At 33.9% G+C, this 27,819-nt stretch overlaps 1 protein-coding gene across 4 annotated transcripts; it reads right to left on the minus strand.

Annotated features, from left to right (window-relative positions):
• Positions 1–27,819, minus strand: LOC145690636 (uncharacterized). 4 transcript variants are annotated; one of them, XM_081765715.1, is made up of 3 exons: positions 27,649–27,819; positions 16,220–16,803; positions 1–1,939 (listed from the first exon to the last, which is right to left on the minus strand). In XM_081765715.1, exons 2-3 carry the CDS (start codon positions 16,768–16,770, stop codon positions 307–309), a joined length of 2,184 nt encoding a protein of 727 aa, XP_081621841.1. In that variant the 5' UTR covers positions 16,771–16,803; positions 27,649–27,819; the 3' UTR covers positions 1–306. The 4 variants fall into 4 exon arrangements, with proteins under 4 accessions (XP_081621841.1, XP_081621843.1, XP_081621844.1 ...); XM_081765717.1 differs by lacking the exon at positions 27,649–27,819 and adding an exon at positions 27,106–27,528; XM_081765718.1 differs by lacking the exon at positions 27,649–27,819 and adding an exon at positions 27,076–27,528.

The raw sequence follows: 27,819 nt of genomic DNA on the forward strand, positions 1-27,819 counted from the left end.
TTCTAAGTGTAAAACGTAATATATTAATATGTATTCCAACGAAATGTTTTGGAATCGCCAATAATATAAATTTACATTTCCGCTACATTATTCGATTCTAACCGAACTTTTGAGAATTTGTTTAAAACTGAAGCAGCAGATATTTCGTGTTTCTTTTGTAAACCATAGCCCAATTTTACCATTACACAAATTTCCACACTCACAAGAATAACGGTTTGTTTTTTTAACTTTTCTGGTTCTTGTAATCTAGATCAGTTCTGCTATTTTCTCTTGACTTTTGCTCGCTATTATTTGTTTTGCTTTAGATTATTCACTGTGGTGAGCTTTCTTCATGTGCTTCTGTAAACGTTTGTTTTGAACATAATTCTTACCGCAGATCGTACATACGTAACTACGTCTTTCCGGATGACTACGAACATGTTGCTGTAATTCAGTTTTATTTGTGAATTTCTCTCCGCAATATTTACACGACACAAGGCCATGTGACGTTTTCCAATGTTTTGACAAACCACCGCTAAACGCATATGAACGTCCACACAGAGAACAAACATGAGAACCTTCTTTATGAGAAGCTACATGTTGCCGTAATTCAATTTTATCTGTGGATTTCTCCGCTATTATCTTTTCATTTTGGGTCACTACTATATCTTCTATATTAGACGATTCATTCTCGTGAACTTTCTTCATGTGTTTCTGTAAACGTCTCTTTAAAGTATAACACATACCACATATGTGACATTTGAAACTATGTCTTTCTCGATGAGTATGAACGTGTCGCAGTAATTCACTTTTATCTGTGAAGCTCTCTCCGCAACGTTTACATGACACAAGAATAGAATTTGTATCTTTGTTCCTATGCGACTCCCTCATATGTCTATCTCGCTTTCTCTTAACCAGAAACGAACGTCCACAGAGAGAACATTCATAAGATTTTCCTTCTTTATGAGAAACAAGATGTTCCTGGAAGTAAACCGAATCTGCAAAAGTTTTTCCACAAAGTTCACAAATTTCTACATCAAACTTTGGTATCACCTGACCGGGATGTTTTAATCTCCAATGGTGGTTGAAGCTTTTTTTATACATAAATGTCTTCGAGCAAAGTTCACATGTAAATCGAGTACTCGGGTGCTTGGACACATGTTTTTCATATGCATCACTATTGGTGAAAGTCCTGCCACAATCACAAACAAACCATGGATTATTCATATGAGATCCTACATGTCTCTTGTATTCAATTTTATCTTCAAGTTTCTGACCACACTTCACACATTCATATTTCTTGTGATATTTTTTCATATGTCTAACTAAACTCCCTGGATCTGAATACCTTTTCTCGCAAGAATTGCATTCGAATGGTGTATCGCCATTATGTCGTTTAATATGATATTCTAGAGATATTTTACTAGCAAAAAATTTCTCACAATAATTACATGCAAATCTTGATTTTGATTCACCTCTCTCTACAGCCAAATGTCTCATTAACTGATATCTTGTGACAAACGACTTACCGCACTGCGGACACTTGTGACGTTTATCCCTCAAAACACCTCTTAAATGAAACCTCAAACCAGAATGATTTGAAAACGTCTTGTCACAATGCGTACACTTTATTTTCTCACCAGTATGAATACGAATGTGAGCAGCTAAATTCAATTTAAGGTGGAACTGTTTGTAACAATAGTCACATTTAAATGCTCGTGCTCTTCTATGATAAATCCTTTCATGCCTTTTTGAAATATGAGCAGTCTTGAAAAATTTGTTACAAATATTACACATAAACTCTGTCTTATTTTCATCTGGTAGTTCAAACATTAATTCCTTACTCTTTTTGCTACTGGAGTACATTTTGTGTCCGTTTTCAAACTTAGTCTTCCCCATTCTTCTTAAATTCTTTTCAATTTTTGTGGAGAATTGGATCTGATTCAGAACAGACGAAGATCTGAAAGAAAGAATAAAACGTATATTTTAGTTGCAAGTATTCTAAAGTTGGATTTTATAAGAATTCTGAAATTTAACGTTTGAAGATATATACAATCAATATATGACGCCTCTCACACTGTTATGTTTGATGACCTATTGAAAAGTATACAGAAAAATTAAGTAAATATGAAGTGAGATTTTTTTGCTACAATTTTAAGTCTTATTTTTCATAAATATATTAACATTCAAACTTTTAGCTTAGGCATGAAGTAACGACATTTAGGGCTCTTCACTGAATCAAAACTGAAATCCCTGTATTGCTACTGTGGTAAAATATAAATTATTTTATATGCTCTCCAGTTAATTGATTAAGAAAACATGCACTATTAATTAATTTACCATGTTATCCTCTACAGTCATAAGTACGAGTTTATTTCATTGATAAGGCTTACGGTCTACAGTTCGGCTCTAGAAGGTTAAACGAGATGAAAATGACAATGAAAGGACAAACATACGGATTTGAATCCTCGAAAGGCTGATCTTGCGATCGTATGCTTAATGCCTTACATCGCTTGACCTGTCAATCGACAACAGAAGAATATAAACTGGGGTGCTGTATTATACTAACTGAGTAACTTTCTTCCACCCGAAACAATAGCCACGAAAGTGAAAACCTGTCATACTAAGAGAAATCTTTTTATGATTTATTAATCGGAATGAAACATATTCCTAGTATAGTTTTCGATTTTAATACACAATCAAAACTTTACTGAGTTGCATTGTTAAAACAGTCCTTGAATTTGATAGGCCGGAAATAGATATGCAATGTAGGACAAAAATTAAATCAGTGGATGATAGTGAAACAACGTTGAAGTAAGTTACGTACAGAAATAGAACTAATGGATTTGATGCAAGGAATATGCACACTGAAATTGTTTCTTATAGTTTCCAGTTCATAATCTTAGTTTTCATGAGAAAATACAGAGTTCTCCAAACGCAAACACAATTTCTAAAAACAAACGAAACATCTTATTTAGATTGTGAATTGCTGAAAACTTGGTTTCCTAAAGTGGAGATGCCTGGTTCAGGTTATGCTAGGTAAGTTAAAACGATTCAATAGAACTGAAAGCAAAAGTAAATGAAAAGCATGATCGAAAAGTACAACCTAAAGATAACCAAGGGAAATATTCTGTTCCACCACTTTTAAATGCTACTTTCGAATCTATGAAATATTTTTAATGTAAATATAAGTGAAAACTCAAAACATACGAAGGAAAATATATGTTCAGATCGAAAACAACTTAATAGTGGTAATCTCTTCGGAGGAATTGATAGTAGTAATGACTTACTAAACGTAGTAGGATGAATGAAGGTGTACGAACTGATGTATATTCATGCATGGAGAAATATATATTCACAGGATTGGTGTTCAGTTAGAAGATAAGAAAATTAGGAAAGATTGATGGAAACATCATCTTGTTTGTGTTTGAGCTTCTATTGGTACTTACTGAAATAATGGTCAATTATCACTTACTTAGATGACGGAACTTTATATTGTTTTGTCTGAAACATGTAGTAATTTGAATTCAAAATTATTAGAGTTTATGTCTTTGGGTAAATTTTGACCTATACTAGGAAAAGTACGCAGAAAGGTTTATCACTTCAACAACACGTAGTCATTTAGTGTCAAATAAGCTTTATAAGGCCAATCAAATTAACAAAAAAGCACTCTAGATTTCATTGATGATGTTTAAATTTCTGCTCATGTCCTGAAATTTCCTATATTTTGGAAATTTATATCATGATGTAATTACAAACATTTTGCATGGCATGAACCCTGAGTACATACATAAATGCTTTAGGAATATAGTTCCTGCTACAAGAAATCAAAGCCTGAATTGTTGGAGTTTGATTCTCTTAATACAGCAAACACGAACTTAAGATTCATGTATAATCAGAGAATGTTGGCTCAAGTTGAGAACGTAGTAGAGAAGTCACAGGTCGTGTAAGGACAAATGATAAAATTTAGGAAATCGAAGAGTTATTTAAGGGCATGTAAGCTTATGTAGACTCTAAAGTAAATTATATAATTTTGATGAAAAGGAATAAGAGATGTTCGAAAGATGTTCATTGTAGTTCAGTATCCAGCAGTGCTGCTGATGGCTCAGGTTCCGCACTTGATTTCAATAATGTAGTCAAAACGTGAATGATGGGATTCTCGTCAAGCAGAACTTAGTAGATCTAAATGTGCTACTGCATACCTTGAGGATACCCCGGCGTTATCTGTGGTAGTTTGGACTGGTCAACAAATAACTGCAAATCAATCTTCTGGACGGAAGACTTCTTGGACTGATATCCTAGTATCATATCAAAATGTGATACAGCCTTTAAAACTGAATATTGTTACTTTGCGTACAAGTGAATCTTAATGCGTTACAGTTTCAATAGTAATTTCCGGTCTTCGCTTCGAAGAAGAGTTTGTTGTGGTGAAGGACCTACCTTGCAATATGTTAGGAGTTCCGTTTTTGAGAACTTCAGTGGATATTTTTAGAAATAAGTTGTGGTTTACACCTTAAAAAAAAAAAAAAAAAAAAAAAAAAAAAAAGTTCTACAAGGACTAGTAACATGGTAACGAGAACTTCGAAATTTGGGGTATAATTTGCAGGAAATTCATATACTAGAAGGAACAATACTGAAAGTAAATATAATATTTGCATTTAGGGCATTAATGATTAAAAGCATTATCGGAGAGAATTGGTGTTCAGTGTAACCTAATGAATTCTGGCATTGGAGGACTGTTTATGGTCTCCAAAGAGGAAGTGTCTAAGAGGATTGTCGAGCACTTAAATGAAAATGATAGTCGTGCGAAAGATATGTCATTTCGTTTATCGCACGAGACTTCAAATGCTTCTGAACTTAAAACTACACAAACTTGGTCTTATGCTCATTCTAATGACTACGAATTTGAATCTAATAAAAGTATCAACAATCAAAGGGTGAAAATGAACGAACAAAAAGCATTGTAGGGAACACTGCAACTATAGATAGTGAATGTGGAGCAAATTTTTCAGATCATACACGAAAGAATGACAATGAGCGCCAGGAATCGACTTCTAAGCTAGTGGAAGAAGTGATCCAGAACAATGAAACAGATTCAACTCAAGTGGTGTTACTTGGAGATGCTTCCAAGAAATTGAAGAAAGATACAGAATTGGTAGATTCAGTTAACAATACTAAGGACTGTTGATACGATTTATTGGAAGAAGAGTTTGCGCAGAGGTTGCATGAAATAAAACAATTCGGCCTAGGATTAAGTTAATATATTGTAAAGATTCCGAATGCTTCGGATGAAACTGGGAATGATATTCAAGAAATGGACGATTGGTGACACAGTCAAATACAGTGAACTGAGGAAAGCTACAGAAGTGGAAGGATGTGATTATTGGTTTGATGCTGACATTGAGGAGTTTGTTAGGAACTAGAAGTCGATTTGTCTGGATGTTTCACTAAAACTTTGACAGCTTGAAAGATTATAAATGCAAAGTGTACTTAAAGAGAATAACAATTTTTCAAACATAAGCCTTTTCCAATTCCTAGAGAAAAAAGGGACACTTATGAGTGTTATCAAAGAGTTAGTTGAACAAAAAGTTTTGAAGGAGACTGACCATTTGAATCACGGAAGAGCATGCTTCATTGTAAAAAACAGAGGCGGCTCTTATAGGTTAGTGGTAAATTACATTATGTTAAAGTTTTCGGTCCAATTACATATATATCCCACCCCTTTAATGGAAGTGTATGTAGCTAATTTGGCCGGCTGTTGTTGCATGTTTCTGAATCTCAAGATTTTTTTTTCTTTTTTCCGCATAAAGATAGTCAAGACCTCACCATATTTGTGACTCCCATTGGTTCCTTTCAGTATCTGAAAGTTCCGAAAGTGTTTATATATAAATTTCGATGACATTTCGATAACCCGTAAAGAAAAAAATAACTATATGGAGGTACTAGAGAAGGTTATGGTAAGATTAAGAGGAAGGTATTTGACAATCTCACCTAAAAAATAATTCTTTTTCTTTTTTTTCTTTTTTCTTTTTTTAATACCTATGTTTTATTGTAGATGGCAATTGAATTAGAATATACCCAAAAAGATCTGATACCATTCGAACTTTACTACCGCCAAAAACTTGCGACTCTGTGTAGAAATGTTGTGGAGTATAAAACTTCTATTCTAGATTTATTCTAATTTTGAAGAAGTTATTCAGCCAATTTCGGAGTTCAGATCTATTAAAAAAAAAAAAAAAAATTGAGTGGACTTTGGAGCAGGAAAGAGCTTTAAAAAAAAAATTAAATCATTGTTTGAGGAAGAAGTCATTCTTAAGATTCCAGATTTAAACAGGAGGTTCGTGGTGCATGTAATGACTCCCTCAGGGAGTTGGGAGAGTATTCTCACAGTATGATGATAGGGAAGGACTCCGCCCATTTGTGATTTTCTAAACATAAAAATCTGAGTAAGGCAGACATGGATCCATATATGGAATTAAATTTCTTAATGCAGGTTTCAGATGAGAAATGACATGGCCTTGAGTTGGCTTCACACGGCGTCCAATTGGCATTGAGCGGTGTTGACAGTTCCCGACAAGCAGTTCTGCACGCTGTCTTCTCGCGGTACTGCGAATCTTGATAATATTACAGGCGCTACTTAGAAATATTGTACTTGCACATTAACTGCTCACTTTACCAAGTAGAGAAAAGAATTACGAACAAATATGTGAAAACTACATCTTTCTATGTCAACTGGTTGTCATGATAGACGCTTTGAAAGGTTTCCATATAAAACAATTAGTAAAACGAGCGTTGAGTCCCGCGTCTAATTTCCAGTGGATTTTGTTTCGATTTGCAAATAGAACTCACAACTTTTATTACAGGATAATCAGGGGTGTAGCCAGCAGGTTGTTCTAGGAGAACATTACTTTCACGGAGAGGCAAGCTTTTCACATATTAAAAGCAGAACAAATTACCTCTTTCACAACATGAAAGCATTTTAACTCACCATACATACATACATACTATGCGCATATTATATTTTCACAATGCTTCCTTATCAAAAGATGGATCGTGACAGTACTGAAGTTAAAAACCGGAGTGTAAAAGATGAATCAATAAGCTATTCATAAGAAAATAAATGCTGTTTATAGCAGTCTGTTTATCTGACTGTGTTTATGTAGGTTAAAATACTAAAGGGAAAAAACTCGAAAAAATATTAACTCCAATATTATTATGCAAAAATATAGTAGTGAGTTCACAGTGCACCCAGTTAGGGAAATGAGAATATAAAGCATATGATTAATTTTAGTTGTTTCAATTAGATATAGAAACCGTATTGATGATGATTGATATTTTTTTAAATTTTCATATTTTATTCTAAAGTCCTTCATTTGCGTTAACTGTTAAATAAGTTTATTAAACATATACCAGACGAACCTCACTTTGGAGCTGTTCGGAAAGACAGAGCCCCCTTTTCCCCCGTGGCTATATACCTTTGCAATCTGATTCATATACTGTATATACGCCTAACATCAAAAGAAAAAAGCATGGGAAGTTTGTAATTTGTTTTGAAATTTACTTCAAGATGGACCCTTTCTTATTCGACAAAAGGAACGCAGTATGTTTTCTATTTCTTTTTTTCTTTTCTTCTTTCACGTTCCACTGCCTTATTATGTGCGACTTTTAACACCCTCTTTTCTCCTTTATAAGGGAATCAAAAGCATCAGGCGTCTGAATGGTGTCATAAATTATCGTAACCTAAAACAAACTCGAGCATATCGAGTTGCTTAGGAATCAGATGGATTAGTTTCGTGGCACCTACACCAAGCCCAAGCGTGCTACTTGTTATAAAAACGGAGAAGGAAACAAAGGGGTTAGTTGTGTAGGAACTAACTTAAGAGAATTCATCAGTGTTTCGTTGCTTTCTTTCGTGATAGTTCGTTTATTCTCCAAAATTATAGTTGACAATGTCTTTAAGCAAACCGAGTACAGCAGAAGTTTTATTTTCTGTCTTCCTTATTTATTCTTTCTTTCTTTCAAGTGCTACGAAGTCAAGCTCGAAGAATTATTTTTTGTGTTCACAGTTTTTGGAACCCGTAAAAATAAATTTACAAGACTCAGATTCAGACAAAGACGAAATATTAACTGACATAGATGATAGTGAAAGTAGTGTTGAAGACAAGTGTTTAGCATTTCCACTGGAAGTTAACATGTAAGTAATTTAGTTGTCGAAATTCTTGAGTTTGCTGGAATAGTACATTTACATTGTGAATAATGTTGCCAATGTATGTGTCATAATCTCAACTGGAGGAAGAGCGAGAAGGGAAAGGGGAGTCCGAAATCCGGCAACACAGCGCGGAATATCGTGCTCCATTGGCAACTGCCCGTGATGCTTTACATCTGAAACACACAGTAGTTAAGACACTGCTAAGGCTAAAACTTTTTTCTCTTTAGGGAAATTGATTTGAATACCGATAACAAGGCTCTAAGTTGGATGATTAACAATTCCAAATGTCTGTTGAAATATGGATCTGATAGAGCAATTGTCTCAATTTAAAGTTACAATATTAATATTAAAATAAAACTGCAGAAACTAAGAGTGTTGCTTTTTGTCGAGAACCTACGATTTTTATAACTTTGATCAAAATGCAAGAATTACCTTGAGTATTTTTCAATGGATTTCTGAGGACTTTTCAACGAAAGAATGAATAATTGAAGGTGTGTTAATAGGTTAGAAAATGATAAAGATACTTTGGCTTAAGGTTATCAAATGGATTTTTGTTCTACCAAGACCAGTAGCAGTCTCTGGAAACTTTGGTTCCAAAGGATTCAAAAATAAATACGATTAAATATTATCATTCTGAATATTTGGCGTTTTTAGAACTCTTTCAAAACTTTTAAAACAATTTATTTGGTGCGAAATAATCTATTATGTTAAGGCATATGTTTTTCATATTATGAGTGTCACAAGGTTAATCTTTCCTTTGAAAACAGAAAGAAAAATGTGACGCCTGTGGTCTAAAGTATACATTAGACCAAATTTCAATCGCATGATTGATACCATTGGTTTTTTTTTTTTTTTTTTTTTTTTTTTTTTTTTTTTTTTTTTTTTTTTTTTTTTGTTCGTTCGTTCAGTGATGTTTATAGATACACATTAATTGTAACTGATAACTACACTAGGTATTGCTTTCCGGAAAAAAACGCGAAAGCTGTCTAGTAAAGAACTTTAAGAAAAGTTGTATATTCTCTTTAAGAAGTTTGGATTAGTTAAGTCTATCTCTTGAAATAACGCTTCGGTTTTTACTTCTGATTATTCTGAAAATTCTAGTAGTCTGGAAATTAAACATATACAGTTGTCTCCTTATAACCCTGATGGAAATGTAATGGAACACCTTATCAAGACCTTAAATATTCGTTAAAGGACTATTACGGTAATGCTTTAAAAAAATGTGAAATAGGCAATTACGAGAACTTCAAGTTGAATGTTTTTGAGCATGAAGGTTCAAAAGCTGTCACGTCAGAATTTTATTTGGAAGGATAGTTGACAGTCATCTCGAGATCAAATGTAAAACAGCCGAAGCAAATCTGCAAGGTGAAAGTATAAGAATATATGGGTTAGAGATATAAATAATATGTTTAAGTCTTGGCATAAACGTAAAAATGTTCGAAGGAAAAAGGGAGGTAACACTGAAAGTGGATGATCTAGTATTGATAAAGGGACACGAGTGGTCATCCTTGAAGAATAAAATCAAGAGAAGCTTATCAATGGGCACGACCATATAAAATTGATATTCCTAGTTCCAATTCTTTTTTATTGGAAGATGTAAACAACACTGTAACCAGACGTTCTCATGTAACTGATCTTAAGCAATATACTCCACAACGAATTGCAAATTAGCGTAATTCACAGAGATCCAAAGTTCGGTGAAAATGAAAGCAATGAGCATAATTCATTTTCATTTTTCATATCACAATATTTAATCGTTTTAGCAATCTTGCTAGTTAATATTATTAATTAGTTTATAGGTAAATAATGTATGAATGAATTTGGAATGAATGTCTTTAGTTTATAAGGTTAACATTAGTATAGTCTCATATTGCCGAAGTAGTTAACATCTGCTTCAACTAGATTTGTTGCCATCAGAAAAATGATTTCTGGACATAAATCTATTTTCTAAAATAAAATTGTGTTGAAGTTCAATTGAAATTAATCAGAAATCAAACAACCTTATCTACCTACAAATGTTTTTGTTTTATAAGAAGACTTGTCCCATAGGGTTTGGTTCCTTCATTTAACCCTCTCCGGATCCTGGCATTTTGGGCTATTTTTTAGACTTTCAGTCAAGCAGCTACTGCATCGTCACTATTTATCCTAGGATCATGGTTCAAACCTCATTCTCTTGAGAATAGAGCAGGCTTTCAAATGGTATCACTTCCATGCCCATACCATATATCAGGAGAGGGAAAATTGATGTCAAAGGGAAAATTTTGATGGGGATTTTTTTTTTTTTGTCCAACTTTGGGCTCCCCTGGCTCCCCCTCTGTGTGAACGTAGAGACCACCAAAAAATCTCATGAACAGTACTTGGTAAACTAAATGTGTGTACCAAATTTCAAGTTTCTATCTTGAATAGTAAGGGCGGGAGAAATTTTATCAGCAATTCCCACCATGCCCAAAACTACTGCAAAACACCATGATCTCAGGGAAAAAACTTTCCTGAGACATCCCTAATTACCCTAGGGTCATGTTTCGCCCATCATTCTCTTCAGAACAGAACTGCCTTTCAGACGGTATGACTCACGTGTCTCTATCATGTATGTAAAGGGGGAAAATCCCGAAGAAAGGGATTTTTTGGGTCTAAAAATCCCTTTTTTCAACTTTTGCCCCTCTGGACCCCCCTGTTTTTACACAGAAATCGAAAAAAAACTTCTGGTAAATACTACTCGGTGGACTGAATGTTTGTGCAAAATTTCAATCTTCTGCGTGAAAAAGTAGGCCCGCCAGAAAAAAATCCCTATCATGCCCCACTTTTACCCTATACAGAAGTATATTTGGATAAAAATTCACTGAGACGGCCCTAATTACCCTAGAATAATAATTCGACCATCGATCTCTTCAGAATGGAACTGCCTTTCAGACCGTATGACTCACGTGGTCCTATCATGTATGTGAGGCGGGAAAATGACGAAAAACGATATTTTTGGGGTAAAAATATCCCTTTTTTTAACCCTTTGCTCCTCTGGTTCCCCCCTGTTTTAACACTGACATCGGAACAAAAAATCTGGAAAATACTACTCGCTGGACTGAATGTTTGTGCAAAATTTCAATCTTCTACGTTCAAAAATAAGCCCGCCAAAAAATAATGAACATAGGCTTAAAAAGGGAAAAAAATAAATTTTAAGATTATGACGTTATCACCTCCTATGTCTGGACGCAGGACGGTCTGAAACCATATGTAATGTCTTCTACAATGTCTGTGGACTTAAAAAACGGACGAAAAAGCTCAAATAGAAGAGAAATAACGCAATGTACCATGAAAAATGCGTATGGTACAAATTGTACCAAGGATCCGGAAAGGGTTAAATCATGTGCGAATCAATTTTGATCTTCTTTTACTGTTATTAATACTAATCTACCTACAAAATGGAATTTTTCAGTCTAACCTCCTACGATTATACCCTTCAGACCAAGGGAGACGATGGTTAAAACAAGTGAACGATGGAATGAAAAAATGGGAGGAAACGGGAGTACACCGAGAAAACACACGGACACGATGTTGTCTACTACAAACTTGGCCGGGGATACAGCTTATTTTAATGATATACACAAAATCGAATCGAACGGTTGTTTGTTCGCTCATCAGTTTGACCGATTTAATCCATTTTTTTCCACATATGTAGGAATTTGTCTTACGAAAGTTTTTAAATATTTATTTTGCCGCAATGGACAAAAGCGGAAACGCGACAGAGAAAACGTAAAACTCAAAGGGTTATCAGATATATATATATATATATATAAAGATCGACCCATTTGAATTATTTTTGGTACAAATATAGGCATTTCGCCTCAGAAGGTTTATACATAGTCAATTATAGCAGAACAGTTTTTTACAAGACATGATTCCCCTCCTCCTATTTTTCTTTCCTATTTAGTGATAGTGAATAAATTTCAGAACTTCTGTATACTGATTGACCTTACGTCTCTTGAACTTTAAAAGTTCAATATGTGAGAATCTACACAGTTTACACCTTGTACACTTTACAACTTCTGAAGTGACCATCATATATACATATTCACTCCAATACACTTGCCTTTGAAGTTCATCGAGGTGCCTATCTTTAAGATTTCACTCTATCAATCTATCAGATCACTCCAGTGAAAACTAAACTGACTTTTAAAATACAATATCACAATACAGTATTTTGAATAAAATAATTAAGTAAACTCACGTATTTCAAATTTTCTTTCAGTATTTACCTCACTATCTTACACTATATTTGAGTTTTCTACGAAATAAATATAGAGCTCCCTCGTGGCTATATGTTTAGCGTACGCGCCTTTGGTGAGCAACATTGGGTTCGATTCAAGTGTGAGAGTTCATCTGGTTCGGAACCCATGTTAAGCTGTAAGTACACATCTCATATAGCCTCGATACTGAAAGGGATGCTAAACTCCTATTCAACCAACCCAAACTTATTACTACTTATGAAAAAAATTCTTCAAAGCAAATAAATTCTGCAGTTGGTAAATCCCTACAATCTCGTTGCGCACGTTAATAATCCATAAGTACATGAAAATCGTCTTACTTTCAATACTGGACAAATGCACCCATTATTTAGTTGTAACAGCTATGTCGTAGACTAACAGATTTTTTAAAAGAAAATTTTGGCTCAATTTCCATCGATTAGTTCTCCAAGTATTAAAAAGTTCTTGAAAAAATTTTTCTAGGAACGCTTTACATTAAATGTTATAAATTTATTTTTACATTAAAATCAGCATTTTACTGAAAATTTCCTTAATTCCAAACATTTTTGTTTTCTGAAACAACTACTACCAATTTGAATGCATATAGTGACGTAAAAAATATATGACTACTCCCAAATGTAATTTCAGAAAAAATAGATTTAAGTTTAGCGTCACTTTCAGCAGTGAGGCTATATTTGACATGGATCTATTGATTAACGTGGAATTCAAGCCACATGAGCTCCCGCCGGGAATCGATCAGAAAAAATAAAAGTATGAGCCGCTGCACTAAACTTTTTGCTCCAATTTCTTGAACTAAGTCATATTATTACTGAAACATTTATTTGTGAAATACGAACAAAATTTTAAAGTGATTTCAGTACACTTTGTTCGCAGGAAACTCATCCTCAGAAGTAAACTATTCTTGAGGATTTCTTATCAGAAATTACTTTACGCCGTATTTAAGTTATTAATGAAATATTTATTTACAAAATATTATGAGTTGTATTTGAGAAAATCGCCCGAAAGGAAATTCATCCTCAAGAGCAAACTATCGCTTGTAGATTTTTCAGGATAAATTAATTATGTCATTTTGTCAGGTTATTAATGAAACACTTATTTATAAATATGAACAAAATCGCCTGAGTCGTCATTGACAAAATAATCCACATAAAACTCACCCCAATAGTAAATCACCCAATTTGGATTTTTTCCAGAGAAATGACTTACAACAACATAGAGTTATTACTGAAATTTTGACAAAATCGCTGGAGCCGTTTTACAAAAGAATCGCGTACTTTGATTTTCACCCATCAATAAGTTATCCTTATTTTGAAAAGTAGAAAGAAAATTCGAAGAAAGAAAACTTGGTGCATCTTCCAGATACGTTGAGTGGACTGGCCTCTAGGCAAGTGTAGATACATTAGGATAAACGAAAGGAAGAAGAGGCATCCAAACGTTTCTCTATTCTTCTGGCATGAAGAGGTCAAAAAACGTTTAAATCCGTTTAAATCTCTAACTCGATTCCTTTTTAACAATCACCACACTTTGTTTTCTTCTATTGTCGCTCGATATACATAACATTGTCTGTTATGTGTTTGTCTGATTTCACGTTCATAATTCAGACAATATCATCACATGCGTACACGACCAGTGCTAATTACATGGAACAAATTTTCTTCCGGAAATTACTCGTTTTAACAGACGTTAGGTAACGTACAAATAAAGCTAAGTATCATACAGTTGCAGCCATAATGTATTCAAATACTGGGTCATGCATTCCTTTCGAAAGGTCATACTCTCGCAATTATACGTAGAGAATGTTAGTACCTTGGTTCCTAATAATACAGGTCTCAATTGACGAAACATACGCACCATTGTTATACTTAGTTTCACCTGAAGAATATTGGATTTTAAATAAGAGGTGGATGGCCATTTTTTTTTTTTTTAATTACGACTATACATTAACAAACAGAATAGTAATATGAGGTAGAGAATATTGAAACATATTATGGCAGCATAAAGTACGAAAATTCACGAAGAATCTATGAATGAATAATAGGTATAGGTAAGACAACTCTTGGAAATAATAGAATTCCTACGAAATTTCGAGAACTTCATAGACTATATAACGTTAAAAACTGTTTGCTAAAGTTAAAATTATAATATAGGTCTAACATTGTGAAGAATATTATATGTTTCTCGTTTTTTAATGTCGAAACCAAAAAAGAAATTCACATTACCAAAAAAAAAAAAAAAAAAAAAAAAATTCCCTTCCCTTTTTTCTTGCACATGTATCGCTATTATACAATTCGCTATCCATCACAACACGGTAAAGGATCAGGAATTAGTTTTCTGTGCTTTTGGTATCTATTGCGATGTTAGCCTGTCATGAATGAGTAATGACGTCCATCGGCGATCATACTATCCAAGGAAAGGAAGACAGAGAGGACTGAGGAAGGAAGAAAGCGCACTGAGACCTATATGTTAGGTACCATCTACCATTTGCCTGACGTGAATGAGGAAAACCCAGGAAAACCTAACTCAGGATGGCTGGTCTGAAAAAGCTTTTACACATTTTCGATCAAGTGTTATCACCGCAAACCGAACCCAGGACCGTTCACACACACAAGGTAAATATCTAATTTATTTAATATGTTAACTTCTGTCAGCCTGTGTCATGCACTATCACTATCTTCGAATCATTTTCTCGACTAAATCACACACAGTTTAAGAATACTTGCATAAAGTAAACACACACATACACACACACAAAAAAAAAAAAGCACTCCCTTCATTTGCAAATAACTAACTCACTCTATGGCCTATGGAACCCGGAGGTTCAATGCCGCGTTCACAAAAGCTCTCCACTGACTTCTATCCTTAGCTAATTGGATCCAGTTTCTACTTTGTATTCCAATCTCTGCGAGATCCATCTTAATATTGTCCTCCCATCTGCGCCTAGGTCTTCCTAATGGTCGTTTTCCGATTGGTCTTCCAGTCAAGACTTTGAAAGCGTTTCTACTTTCTTCCATTCTAGCTACATGACCAGCCCACCTAAGCCTCCTAGACTTGACGACCCTAACAATGTTGGGTAAACCATATAAATTATGTAATTCCTTGTTATGAAGTTTCCGCCATTCCCCATTCCCGTTCCTCTTGGATCCGAATATTCGTCTCAGGATCTTGTTCTCAAATACTTTCAATCTATGTTCTTCCCTCAGAGTAAGTGACAATGTTTCGCAACCATACAGAACAACAGTCATGATTATCGTTTCATATATTTTAAGCTTCAAATTTGTCAACAGAATTCGCGACGACAAAAGATTTTGAATTGAATTTTCTGTTTTCAGTCGACATTTAACTACTTTGTCGCATCTTCTTGTTTCGGACCATTCTTAACGTGAAATCTCGTGGACAAGAATTTTCCTACTTGGACTTTACTTTAGAATTCATTTAAACATATCTTAGTTAATCCAATTAGCTTTTTTGGTATTCCAGCTTCTGTAAGAATGTTGTACAGTGTTTTATTCTAATGTGTAGTAGTAGTGATATCTCTAACTTGATACAGGTTACTTTGTTTACGACTGTTTGATTTTATTCTCCCCATAAAATTTATTATTATTATTTCCCAAATCTTATATTTTATATCCCTCAAAACACTTGGAATTTTCAAAAGCACTTCGAGTTACCTAAATTCAGTGTGTAACGTTATCAAATTACATGTTTAAAAATGTTCATAACGTTTGTAAATTTGAATACTAAGCTTAGAGAATGCAATGATTTGGAAACTAACCTTTCTGACTCAGCCGGTTCATTATACGTTTGCATACCCTCTTGTACACTATCTACCTCCCCGTTCTCTTCACGTGTTGATGACACATACACCAAACCATTTTCTACTTTTATGTCTACATACTCAACCTCTTCATTTGATGTTTGCATATGATCTTGCACGCTGTCTATCTGCTCATTCTCTTCATATTCCGATGCAATACACGCCAGATCATTGTCTATTTTTACGTCAACAGATTCAACCACTTCAATCGCAGAACTTTTTCCCTCACCAAATACTCCATCGCTAGTAATTACTGTTTTGTCGTCTGCACATCTACTATTAATCACTCCAAGAGATTCATTAACACTGGGGTTAGATATTTGATTCGGAATGGAAATGACTTTAACATCTTCCACCAAAAATGAAGTTGATATGTAATCAGATGTTGAAGAGTCACAATCATCGTCATCATCATCATCATTATCAAACTTCGTGTCACTAGATGAACATGTGAGAGTAATAACCTGCAACTCGGAGATCCCATTATGATTTTTATCCGAGTTTTCCATTATTATTTCTGTTTAACTAAACCATTATAATTCCTGGAAATATAAGCAAAAAGAACAATTAGAAAAGCGTACAATAAAAAATCAAACTATATCCACACACACACATACATACATATATATATATATATATATATATATATATATATATATATATATATATATATATATATATTTGAAGCTAAAATGAAGTTCAAAATTACTTTATTAAAATTTAAAATGGCAATATTCAGTACTAGGGAATGAGAACTTCCTTGAGCTGGGATAGTCAATATAAAAATTAATAAATAAAGTTACGAGTATGAAAAAACCACTTCACTATTACAGAGTGTTACAAGTTGAAACAACAATGATAATTATCGGGTGCTTGTGCAAAGGGTATCAAATCAAAAATACGAGTACGTTTTCGAGAAAATCTGTTGTAAGTTTACGCATATTGATGATTTCTTGATACTTTAGAATATGCAACTTCATAACTTCGGTACAAGTTTGAATTTACTTAGCCAGGGCTCCTGTGAGGGTATATGGCGGTATACATTGCACATTCTCTGCTTAATCTCAGCCATTAGGACGTATACCTTCTGATTCAAGGAGTATAGTACTTTTGTTACGTTTATAATCATTTAGTTATTTATTTAATGGAATCAGGACACGAGTGATAAACTAACTATACCATTTTCTTTTTCTATCCTATTTTTAGCCGCTGTTCTGTATATCCCTTATGCGAAAAAAAAAGTCCACTCTTTCCTCACTATTTTACCATTACAAAAGAAATTAGGTACATAGGATCAGGGTTCAGTGTTTCCTTCAGCATCGAAGCTACAGCTTAACATGGAATCTGAACCACATGAGCTCCCTCAAGGAACCGAACCTGGGTCTTTCGCTTCGAACACCTATAAGCTAATCACATAACCATTAGGGGAGATCACAAGAAAGGGAGAGAAAGAAGGGAAGAAAAAGAAAGAAAAAAACCGGAAAGATTGCGTGAGTTGTAGGTTCGTGCTGTATTGATCAGTGAATACCAGTACGAAAGCTTTGTTGACATTCGTATTTCCACCTTACTGCTCACCACAATTTTCTTCATTCCTTCTGGTAAATCGGGCCGATTTTCTACGTTCCTTCTGTGTATTTGGACCCATTTATGGTATCAGAGTAATTTATCTAAAGAGTATCATCAAGAAAGTTGCATAAAATACTTTTAGACTATAAAAGAGTACTGTAGCCTTTGTATTTTAATGGAATGATTAACGCATGCGTTTTACATTTCTTTTTCTTTTTTATAATGCCTTTTCTATCGTCATATGTGTTTTTTATGCTGATTACAAATATTTACAAAACACCGTAAAAACTGAAAAATTTTACGACTATCGCATTAGACTTATTCTCCTATACACACACTTGTACTTTTTGTTTTCTCTTTCCATTGATCCTTACAAAGGGAGTTTTGTAACATAACACCCAGTGCACAAGCAACCGAGAATAAATAAATAATAAAATTAAAAATAAACCTTAGAAATATATTTTACTTTGTTTTTCAGAATAAGATTAATGATTATTTAATGACTATCAATTAAAATTTAACTCCTGAAAATTTCATTGATTAAATATAAAACTAATGAAACTTTTTAAGTGATTAATTTAATCATTGCTTTTAATGAATTAATTACACGCCTGCATATACATAATCACCATCGTAACTGAGCATAAAACAAACTATATGTATCAGACTTTAGAGATGTGACAAAAATAAATTTTTAACTATGTTTCCTAAACTGCCACATCAGCGAAAGCTTTACGTATCCACGATACACCCTTATCAAAGTCATTTTTAATCTGCTCGCTACTAAAAATTGCGCAGGCCATTCACAGAAATTAAGTATGCTAGTCTACTGCACAAATCTGCACAAGCATGTACATGTTAATTAATATATATTCTCAACTAAGTTTAGAATATTTTTAACTTCACCTTATCTAGTGTATATTTTAAGTGTTTCACTTTTGTCCTAATTCATCTTAAAACTCTATCCGCAGTACAAAAATATTATGGTGAAAAGCACAAGTTAGTTTACGTAACGAAAAATGAAATTCAAAGCAGTATAACAAAAATAAGAAATAAAAACAAGAAGCTACGACAACAGTGATAGCAACCTAAGTGAAATTCAGATATTAAGGAAATTATTTAACTTTCTTCACACATTAAAGCGATTTTTGTATTCGGCACCATGATCTAGTGTTGGAGGCATTAAATCGACAGCAATTTGATTTTTATACTATCGTTACAATGGAGAATTGCAGTCGACGAAAGTTAAAGAAAGTTTGAAAGTTGCTTGAAACATTACCAAGTACCTCATCTGAAATAAATGCATTTATATATATATGCGATATATAGAAACCTCTTCATATTTCTGCGATATTTAAGACTAACATATTGCATTTTAAATGGGTGGCTACGCAATTAGTGCTAAAAAAAAGTACAGCAAAGCTGCCACTTAATATTTACCGGTACGGAAATAATTTAAATAAAAACTTTTACATGTTTCTTTATATTATTGGAACTGAATGTATTAACAAAATTTCTAGGGCATTAAAACATTTAAAGAAATACAGGTTTGTTTAGTTAGTAGCTACCATGCTTAATTGTTAGTATTTTATTAAAATAGAGAAGTTTCAACTCTTATTATTATTATTAGCAGTAGTAGTAATAGGAGAAGGAGGAGTCGTAGTAGTAGTAGTTGTTGTTGTTGTTGTTGTAAAGGAGCCCCTACAGCTTCAGTTTCCTGGTGTTTATTCGTCTTATACCGAACCTAACCAACCCTTCTTATATGTTAACAGAAACTGAAGAAATGTTCTGTCTAAGCCTTCGTGGGGTGCAGCAACATAGAATTATTCCTTCTTATTATTGCCAGTAATACAATGAATAACAGATGGTAGTGCAGAAAGAAATCTTAATTTACCAATGACAGTGCAAACAAGTTCGAATTTCCAATATTTTTCATTCTGTTCTCATGTCACAAACTTTATATTACTAGCAACATTGAATGTTATTCTTTTGGTAAGCAACGTTTTCTTCAAAATAGAAAAAAAAAACATCTAGAATTTTCTGTCCGCTTGAGTGCATAAGTACCTAAAATTTCAGATCATAAAGAAGCTTGGGAACTCAACATTGTTTGCGAGACTTGCGCCAGCAATCTAAGTAATTGGCTAAATTGGAAGGGACGTCCAATGTCTTTTGCAATGCCCATGATTTGGAAGATGCCAAATGACCACATCAGTGATCACTACTTTTATATAGGTTCTCCCGTCCAGAAGGGAATTTCTAGGAACAAGAAACAAACATTGATCTATCCCAGTGGTCGCCAAACTTAGAAGCTTCTGAGCTACCCTACCGTTTTCAAATCCTACTATGAGCTAACAACGAGAACTACCAACTTCTTTTCTTTTTTTAAAATATATATATATATTACATTTGTTTATTGCCTATAAACTTACATTTTTGGTAAATATGAAATCAAACTTTCCAAGTTAGCAAATGTTTAACATATACACGAAAAACATAACGTGCACAATCCCACGCGTATACAATCAACTCTGACAATAGTAGTTGCGCGGGAGAAACAAGCAGTTGCTGTCACCAGCGCCACCCGTTGTTAGCGTCAGTTCAGAGGAGGAATAAGGTTAGCCAATCGGAGCGTTAACGTGATCTACCGAAAATGTCCCCGCAAGCTACAAGTAGCTTCCGATCGCCGGTTTGGCGATCACTGATCCATCGTAACTTTCCATTTACAATGCGCCCAGTTTCAGATGCAGGAGGACTACCTGACACTCATTCATCTAAAGAGTATTACCTTTCGTATGATGATGATCAAGAACTTGAGTCTCCTGAACTAAATACTTCGAAGAACCCTGAATTTGTTATAAATGTACTTTCAAGTAAACCACATAGACTACTCAAGAAAAGCTTAGTGAACTCATTACAGATTTGGACCTCTTAAAAAATAAAACCGAAATTTTAGCGACACGGTTACAATGGAATTTACTCCAGGAAGAAGTAAACATTTCAGTGTATCGGAACAGGGAGAAGAATTTCACTTCTTATTTTACTAAGCAAGACATTCCATTCCATTATGCAGTTAAGACTTATAACTTTTTTTTTTTTTAATTGAACGCTATGCTACTGTTACATTCTTAGCTTTGGACATCGCTTGAAATAGTTCAGCACGATTTCACAAAATGTGTTCCCACATTCAGATGAACATCCAAGTCTCACACACTAATACAGGTACTTGGAATTACGCCTTGCAAGTGAATACAGAGCAGTGGATGCCATTGGCTGAACGAAACACAAACGAACCGAGATTTACCTAATACGTATTAGAATTTTTATTGTGTTCCAGTAATAGAAGTGATTATAGTTTTCAGAACAAGTGATGCATCCTGAAAATAAAAAAGGTCCCTGCACACTTCATCATAAGAAGATAGAGCTAAATATGATGCTTCAATATATTAGGTTAGCTGCGTCTAGGCATCTTAACGTGTTTTGTCTGCACCTCGAAATCCTTTACACTCGCGTCGCACTCGTATATTCAATACAGGAACTAATTCATTACGAAAAAAGGTAGCAAATGTAGATCACAAATAATAATAATAATAATAACATATGAAATTCTTAATAACATATGTACAATTTTCATGCAATAGAAAATTTATAGTCTAAATTCAGTAATTACAATTAAAAAAGTTTTTGGAAAAGATTTTACAGCAAAATCTAAATAGTATTTTATTTGTTTAACAAATTTTCGTCTTAGTAGTATTTTTGCAAGGAAATATTTTATAACTATTCTATCAGGCTTTGTTTCCATTTTGTACTATAATACAATAATACACAGAGCAAAGCTATGTGATAAAATGTAACAAAACACACAATCATGTAACAGTTTCGACACAATAACTGTCGAAACTGTCACGTGATTGTGTGTCATGTTATATTTTATCACACAGCCTTGCTCAGTGTATTATTGTGTTATAGAACAAAATATTTGATGTATGCATAAAATATTATTTACATCTGCATCTTAGTATAAGATCTATTATGAGACGCTATGGGGATCGAAGGTAAGACGTAAAAATAAAATTAAATCTTTCAACTTAACTTCCTCGTAATATGTCCTTTACCATAAGGGCGACAGATGATTTTTGGTCAACCATCCTGTATGAAGCTTTTCTCATTCACACCAGGCAAATGCCAAGATGATTTCTCACAGAATAGTCGCAGAGCATTCCTTCCTTCTCAATTCTCTAGCCAGTGTTGTCGTCGATTTAAAATTCACCTTTTCTTTCTTTGAAATAAATATTTCCATCCAGTGTTCAATTTAAACCGTATTGTTTGTTAAATTCGGTGTTCTTAACCTTCTTTCAATCTATTATTATCTCCCTACAGACAAAATAAAACCATTTGATAAAACTCTCCTAGACCTTTATGCCTTATTAGCGGATCATTTTCATGTTTTTCTTTTTAACATAATAGGCCCCAATTAATTTCTTCATTGACACACCATACATAATCCACATAGTAATTTTCACGGAGACGGACAACACGAAAATCGAATATATATATTCTCTTCAGTCCATAGGTCACATATATGTACCTCTGCTTTTTATTTATTTTATTTTATTTTATTTATTTTTTCTTCTATTCTGAGCTTTGCTTCCTAGTAGAAACTGCTTTGTAAAGTTTGTGTACTTCCCCCTGTGTTTATTACTAATCTTGTTTATTAGATGAAATCAACAATAATCATACTTCAAGTAATAGTTACAAAAAGAAAATGTGGACCGTTTAGTGCAAGACCCCCCCCCCCAAAAAAAAAAAATATTGTGACCCTGGTTTACCTAGTAGTGATTATTGTTCGAAATGAGTGATACCATTTCAAATCGTCCAGGGTGGTCCACACGACTGTCTCAGATTTAGTTTATATTTTAAAATAAGAAACTACATACAAAATTATTAGACCCATATTTTTTTCTTTTTGCTGAAAAAAAAAATTCTTCGATATACAGCCTTCCAAAATGGCTGCCCCCCTTACGGATTCCTCGGAAAACTGAAAAACATGTCAAATTTAAAAAATTATTGTAGAGAAACGAGTGTACTTAGTAACATAATCGCAATAGTAGGAAGAGTATAAAGTTGTATGTTTCGGTTTACGGCCAAAATTAGTCTATTGGTCGAATAGGAATTACGCAATTCACTCGCAATGTTGCCAACTTTGGTGAAATGTTTGCTAACTTCAAACATTTCTTTTCTGTCCTCACGAGCAATATCAACCATTTGCTTCTAGCATCGAAATCTACTCCATAAGGTCTCTTGAAAATGTAAAGGACTTACGTTCCTGATTATTACATTCCACGTTATAGCATGATGAAAAGCTGAAAATTTCATTAAGATGCCATGTTTGGTCGCCATTTTCTCAAAACATCCCTTACTGTAATAGGACTTCTCATTGTTATTTATACAAATACTGTAACTAGTGCACTACAATGTCATGTTACCAGTGAAAACAATTTTCATGGTTCCAGAGAACACTAGGACGATGTTCACGACACCGAATCATGTAATAAACTGTTTCGTGGTTGCAGCAGAACTTCTTAAACAAGTTCGAACTTGATGCGTGGTTACGAGAGGTTTTGCAATAATAAAAAATAAATTTTCTTCTTCTTTTTATTATTATTATTATTATTATTATTATTATTACAACTACACAGACCTAATTTTTATTCGACATTTTGGTTTTACTAATGATGGCAAACATGAAGGGAAATTTACACTGAATGTTGTAAAACTATCAATAACGCACGAGATAAAACCATTTAATGAAATACATGTACGTTTTCGAAAACTGTGGTGATGTGGGGAAAATTGTTTCATGTGATGTTTATAATCACTAATGAATACCAAATATCAAATAAAATCCACGTAGTGTTATCGGGAAACAAATAAAAGTTCTACCAAGTTGGCAACACTGCCAACCGAATTGCAACACACGTAAAAATTATCATATTGATACAAATCAACTTTCTGAACTTCATCATAACTTTAACACATAGTTCTGATTTAAACCGAAATTAATATTTTATTTTGCATTGTCGCGAGTCGAATTTGGGTCCCGAGTTGGAAGCCCTGTAACTTGAAAAAGAAGCGGAATTCGACTCATGTTTGTAGGAACTTTTCTACTGGATTTGATGTCAGGATTCATATCTTAAAATTTTCATACTCCTTTTCAAAATGCCTTGGGTATAGGACCTAAATGCCCATTGGAAATATTTATATTCCAGGTACAAAAATCGAAATTTCAATAATTAATTGCGAATGTTAGGGGCTGCAGCCGCATGAACGGTTAACGAATATTAAATACTTAGGTAATTCTCCAGTATATGTAAAAAATTCAGATTTTTAAAAGGTGGGATTTTTGAGATAATGGCGTCCAAACATGGCGTCTTAATGAAATTTTCAGCTTTTCATCATGCTATAACGTGGGATGTAATAATCAGAAACGCAAGTCCTTTACATTTCCAAGAGACCTTGTGGAGTAGATTTCAATGCTAGAAGCAGATTGTTGATATTGCTCGTGAGAAGAAAAAAAAAAATTTGAAGTCAGCAAAAAAAAAAATCACCAAAGTTGGCAACATTGCGAGTGAATTACGTAATTCCTATTGGACCAATAGACGAAGTTTGGCCCTCCACCGAAACATACATTATACTCTTCCTGCTACTGCGATTATGTTACTAAGTACACTCGTTTCTCTACAATAAAACTTTTTAATTTGACATGGTTTTCAGTTTTTCGAGGAATCCTAGAGGAGGGCAGCCATTTTGGAAGGCTGTAAGTCGAAGGAAATTTTTTTTCAGCGAAAAGAAAAAATATGTGTCTAATAATATTGCATGTACATCCCATATAAAAAAATAAATGAAATCCGAGACTATGACGGGGACCAATTTTTGTTTGCCTGGACGATTTGAAATGGAATCGGTCTAATACGGTGTTGATGTATGGCATAAAAACTAGTGCATAAAACACGAAATAACTTGTGCTAGGCGATCACCAAAAACCATGAAAGCTATCTAACCGAGTCAGGGCAGGAGCGCAGCACTGGGACCCGAGCCGTAGAAAGGGGGTTCATCCGTCCACCATCTTCACTCGACTCAAGTACTATTCGTGCTGTTTAGTAGCCATTCAGCACAGGTTGGTTAGCTCTTTGTTCTGTAGGTTTAATGCCTTATCTTTAGACATTTTATTAATAAGCAAAATGTGAAAGAATTTTAACTTATCAATGATTACTTCCAGTGCTCCCATTGTTGTTGTTCTGTGCTATGGTACCAAGCAAAAAAAAAAATCTCTTGGGAGGACAATAACAAGGTAATCAGTAATAATTTAATTCTTCAACTATTATTTCGAGTTGTATGCCTAAATTTTACCTGCACGTAACTCACGTGACAAACCCACTAACTGTACTAAAGCTATACATTCACTTAATTTCAACATACATAACTCATTCCAGTTAGGCCTGCTATACACTATAGAATATATCCTAGGAAATCTCTTACGATTTGTCCTAGAGTCAAAATCTCAACATGTATGGCATCAAATCGCTGTCATTTCCTGTGTTCTGAATGAGCCTATGAGATTTCTTTTGTTTAGAGCATGCTCTATTTCGAAAAGAAAATTGGTAAGATTTCGATTTAAGCGAGATCAGGTGAGAGAAAGTGAAAACAAACAACTTTTTGCGTATGTTTTGCTAATTTATCTTTTGATTGCGCAGGCTTACTTTAGGTGCATCACTCGAAATAATTCTTGAAAAATTATAATTTGCTACTTGTTTCCTTATTATTCGGAAATTAATGACATGCTGTGTGCGATATGAAAATACCTCATATGACATAGATAAAATTCAGGGGGACCAACAAAAGCAGTTATTCAAAAACTTTTTTTTTTTTTTTACGATTTGCCTATAAATACGGTGTCCGGATGTATAATATGAAAACACAAACCACCTGTGCTAAGTGGTCACTGAAAAGCACGAATGCTAACTGAGTGAGAATAGGTCGAAGCGGGGGCCCTAGCGTTGGCGAGAGGGTGCGCAAGAAGGAAGCAAGTGTGTCTGCGAAGGTAGTCAAAACGAGAGGGTTTTTGCAATTGTAGGGCTACGACTTTGTCGTGGTGTCATACTAGTAGCACTCAATTTGTAAATGTAAGTTGCAGGTTCTGTAAACTGTGCAGAAATACACCGGTGGTAGAAAATAGTATCCCCGGTCATCTTTTATATGCACTGAGGTAAATGTTTCACTGAAGCGGTCCAGGAGATCGTAAAAATTCAAAATTTACTGGATAAATGGAAGATGCAAGTATTTATACCTAACACACTATAACCAAATCTAACGTACTGAAACTAAACTAACCTTAGAAAATAAGGCCTATATTTAACATAAGGGGTTCAGCTCTTTTCTCTAAAAAGTGTTACAATTTTGGCAATTTCTGTTCACATTAGATTAGTTTAGGATAGGTTAGGTTCGGTTAATTTAAGTTATATTAGTGTATGAGTCCAGCATAATTTTCCAAAAATGATAGAGTTTCGCTTATTTCTACTAATATTAGGTTAGTTAAGGTTAGTTCGGGTTAGCTTAGGTTACTTTAGGGCCTGTGTTTAGCAGAAGGGGTCCAGCTCTTTTCACTAAAAAATGTTACTATTTTGGTCATTTCTGATTACATTCGGTTAGTTTAGGGTTGAGTTGGTTAGTTTAAGTTAGGTTAGGTTAGCTTATTTCTACTAATATTACGTTAGTTTAGGTTAGTTCAGGTTAGCATACGTTCGTTTAGGTTAGATTTGGCTACGTTATGTTACGCTAAGTACTTGCATTACTCATTTCTCTTGTATTTTTTTTTTTTTTTTACGTGCTTCTGGACCACTTGTACTAAACATACTCCTATTTTAGGTTATGTTAGGTTAGGTTTTGTTACGTCTAAGTACTTGCGCCATTCATTTCTAGTGTAAATGTATTTTTTACGTGCTTCTGGATTGCTTGTACTAAACATACACCGAATATAATATTAATAGAAAAAAAAGAAATTATATACTTTTATACTAATATAATCTAACATAACCCAACCTAACCTGAACTAACCTAAACTAATGTAAACAAAAACTACCGAAACTGTAACATTTCTTAGAAGAAATACCTGTACTTCTTCTGCTAAACATTGTCCCTCACTTAAATCATCCGTAGTAAAACACACAATGTTTTTACACTAGTAAACCTACACTTGTTATATTACAATATAGGTGTATTACTTTGTATTTAATTCTATTCCTTGCAGATATTTGTTCTTTATAATTATGCCTTTTCATGCAAAGAATTAAATTTTAACTATGAATGTTCCAAAATGTGGTGCGCGAAGAGTACACCAGCGCCCTTCTGATTTTCATGCTTTTATTATTTTTGAAGAGGTATACAATTTAACAATATAGCTCCTGGTATTAATATTAGTAGGTTGTGCAGTGGAGTTTGCATAGGAAGTCATGAATCTTGTACTTTTGTTAAATAGAATTATTTCATAATATTGAAAAACGTCATTTGGTCAGACAGGATAACTCTTCACGTATATGGCACAAAATGGTAGGATTTCCTATGTAATAACATTTTTCCGAAGATATTTGCTAAGATTCATTTCGTAGTATATAGCTGCCTTTATAATATTCCATTCTACGCAAAGTGCAAGGTAAAAATAAATTTAAAAAAACTATAAGCAGGGTCGTAGTTAAGACGCCATGTCGACAAAATCATTTAAACATACACAAGAAGATAAAAATTGATGGCATGGGAAATACAATTACCTGATTACGAACAGTGTTTGACACTTATAAAATACTGACTCAAGAGAAATGTGGGACTTCAGAAAGATAAGTTATGAAATCTGAAAAAATTGTGTTAGAACAACCACACTAAGAATTCTTGTCTCTCTTTCTCTCAATGTTTTGATGCTCCAGGAACTCGTCCGCTGAGCA

The sequence above is a fragment of the Thermobia domestica genome, chromosome 7 (assembly GCF_964235325.1).
Source record: "Thermobia domestica chromosome 7, izTheDome1.hap1.1, whole genome shotgun sequence".
Lineage (NCBI taxonomy): Eukaryota > Metazoa > Arthropoda > Insecta > Zygentoma > Lepismatidae > Thermobia > Thermobia domestica.

Coding starts and splice junctions, on each gene's coding strand:
- LOC145690636 (XM_081765715.1), bottom strand. CDS start 16,770: ATGGAAAACTCGGATAAAAATCATAATGGGATCTCCGAGTTGCAGGTT. Junction 1,940..16,219: donor GAACCGGCTGAGTCAGAAAG/GTTAGTTTCCAA, acceptor TCTTTCTTTCAG/ATCTTCGTCTGTTCTGAATC.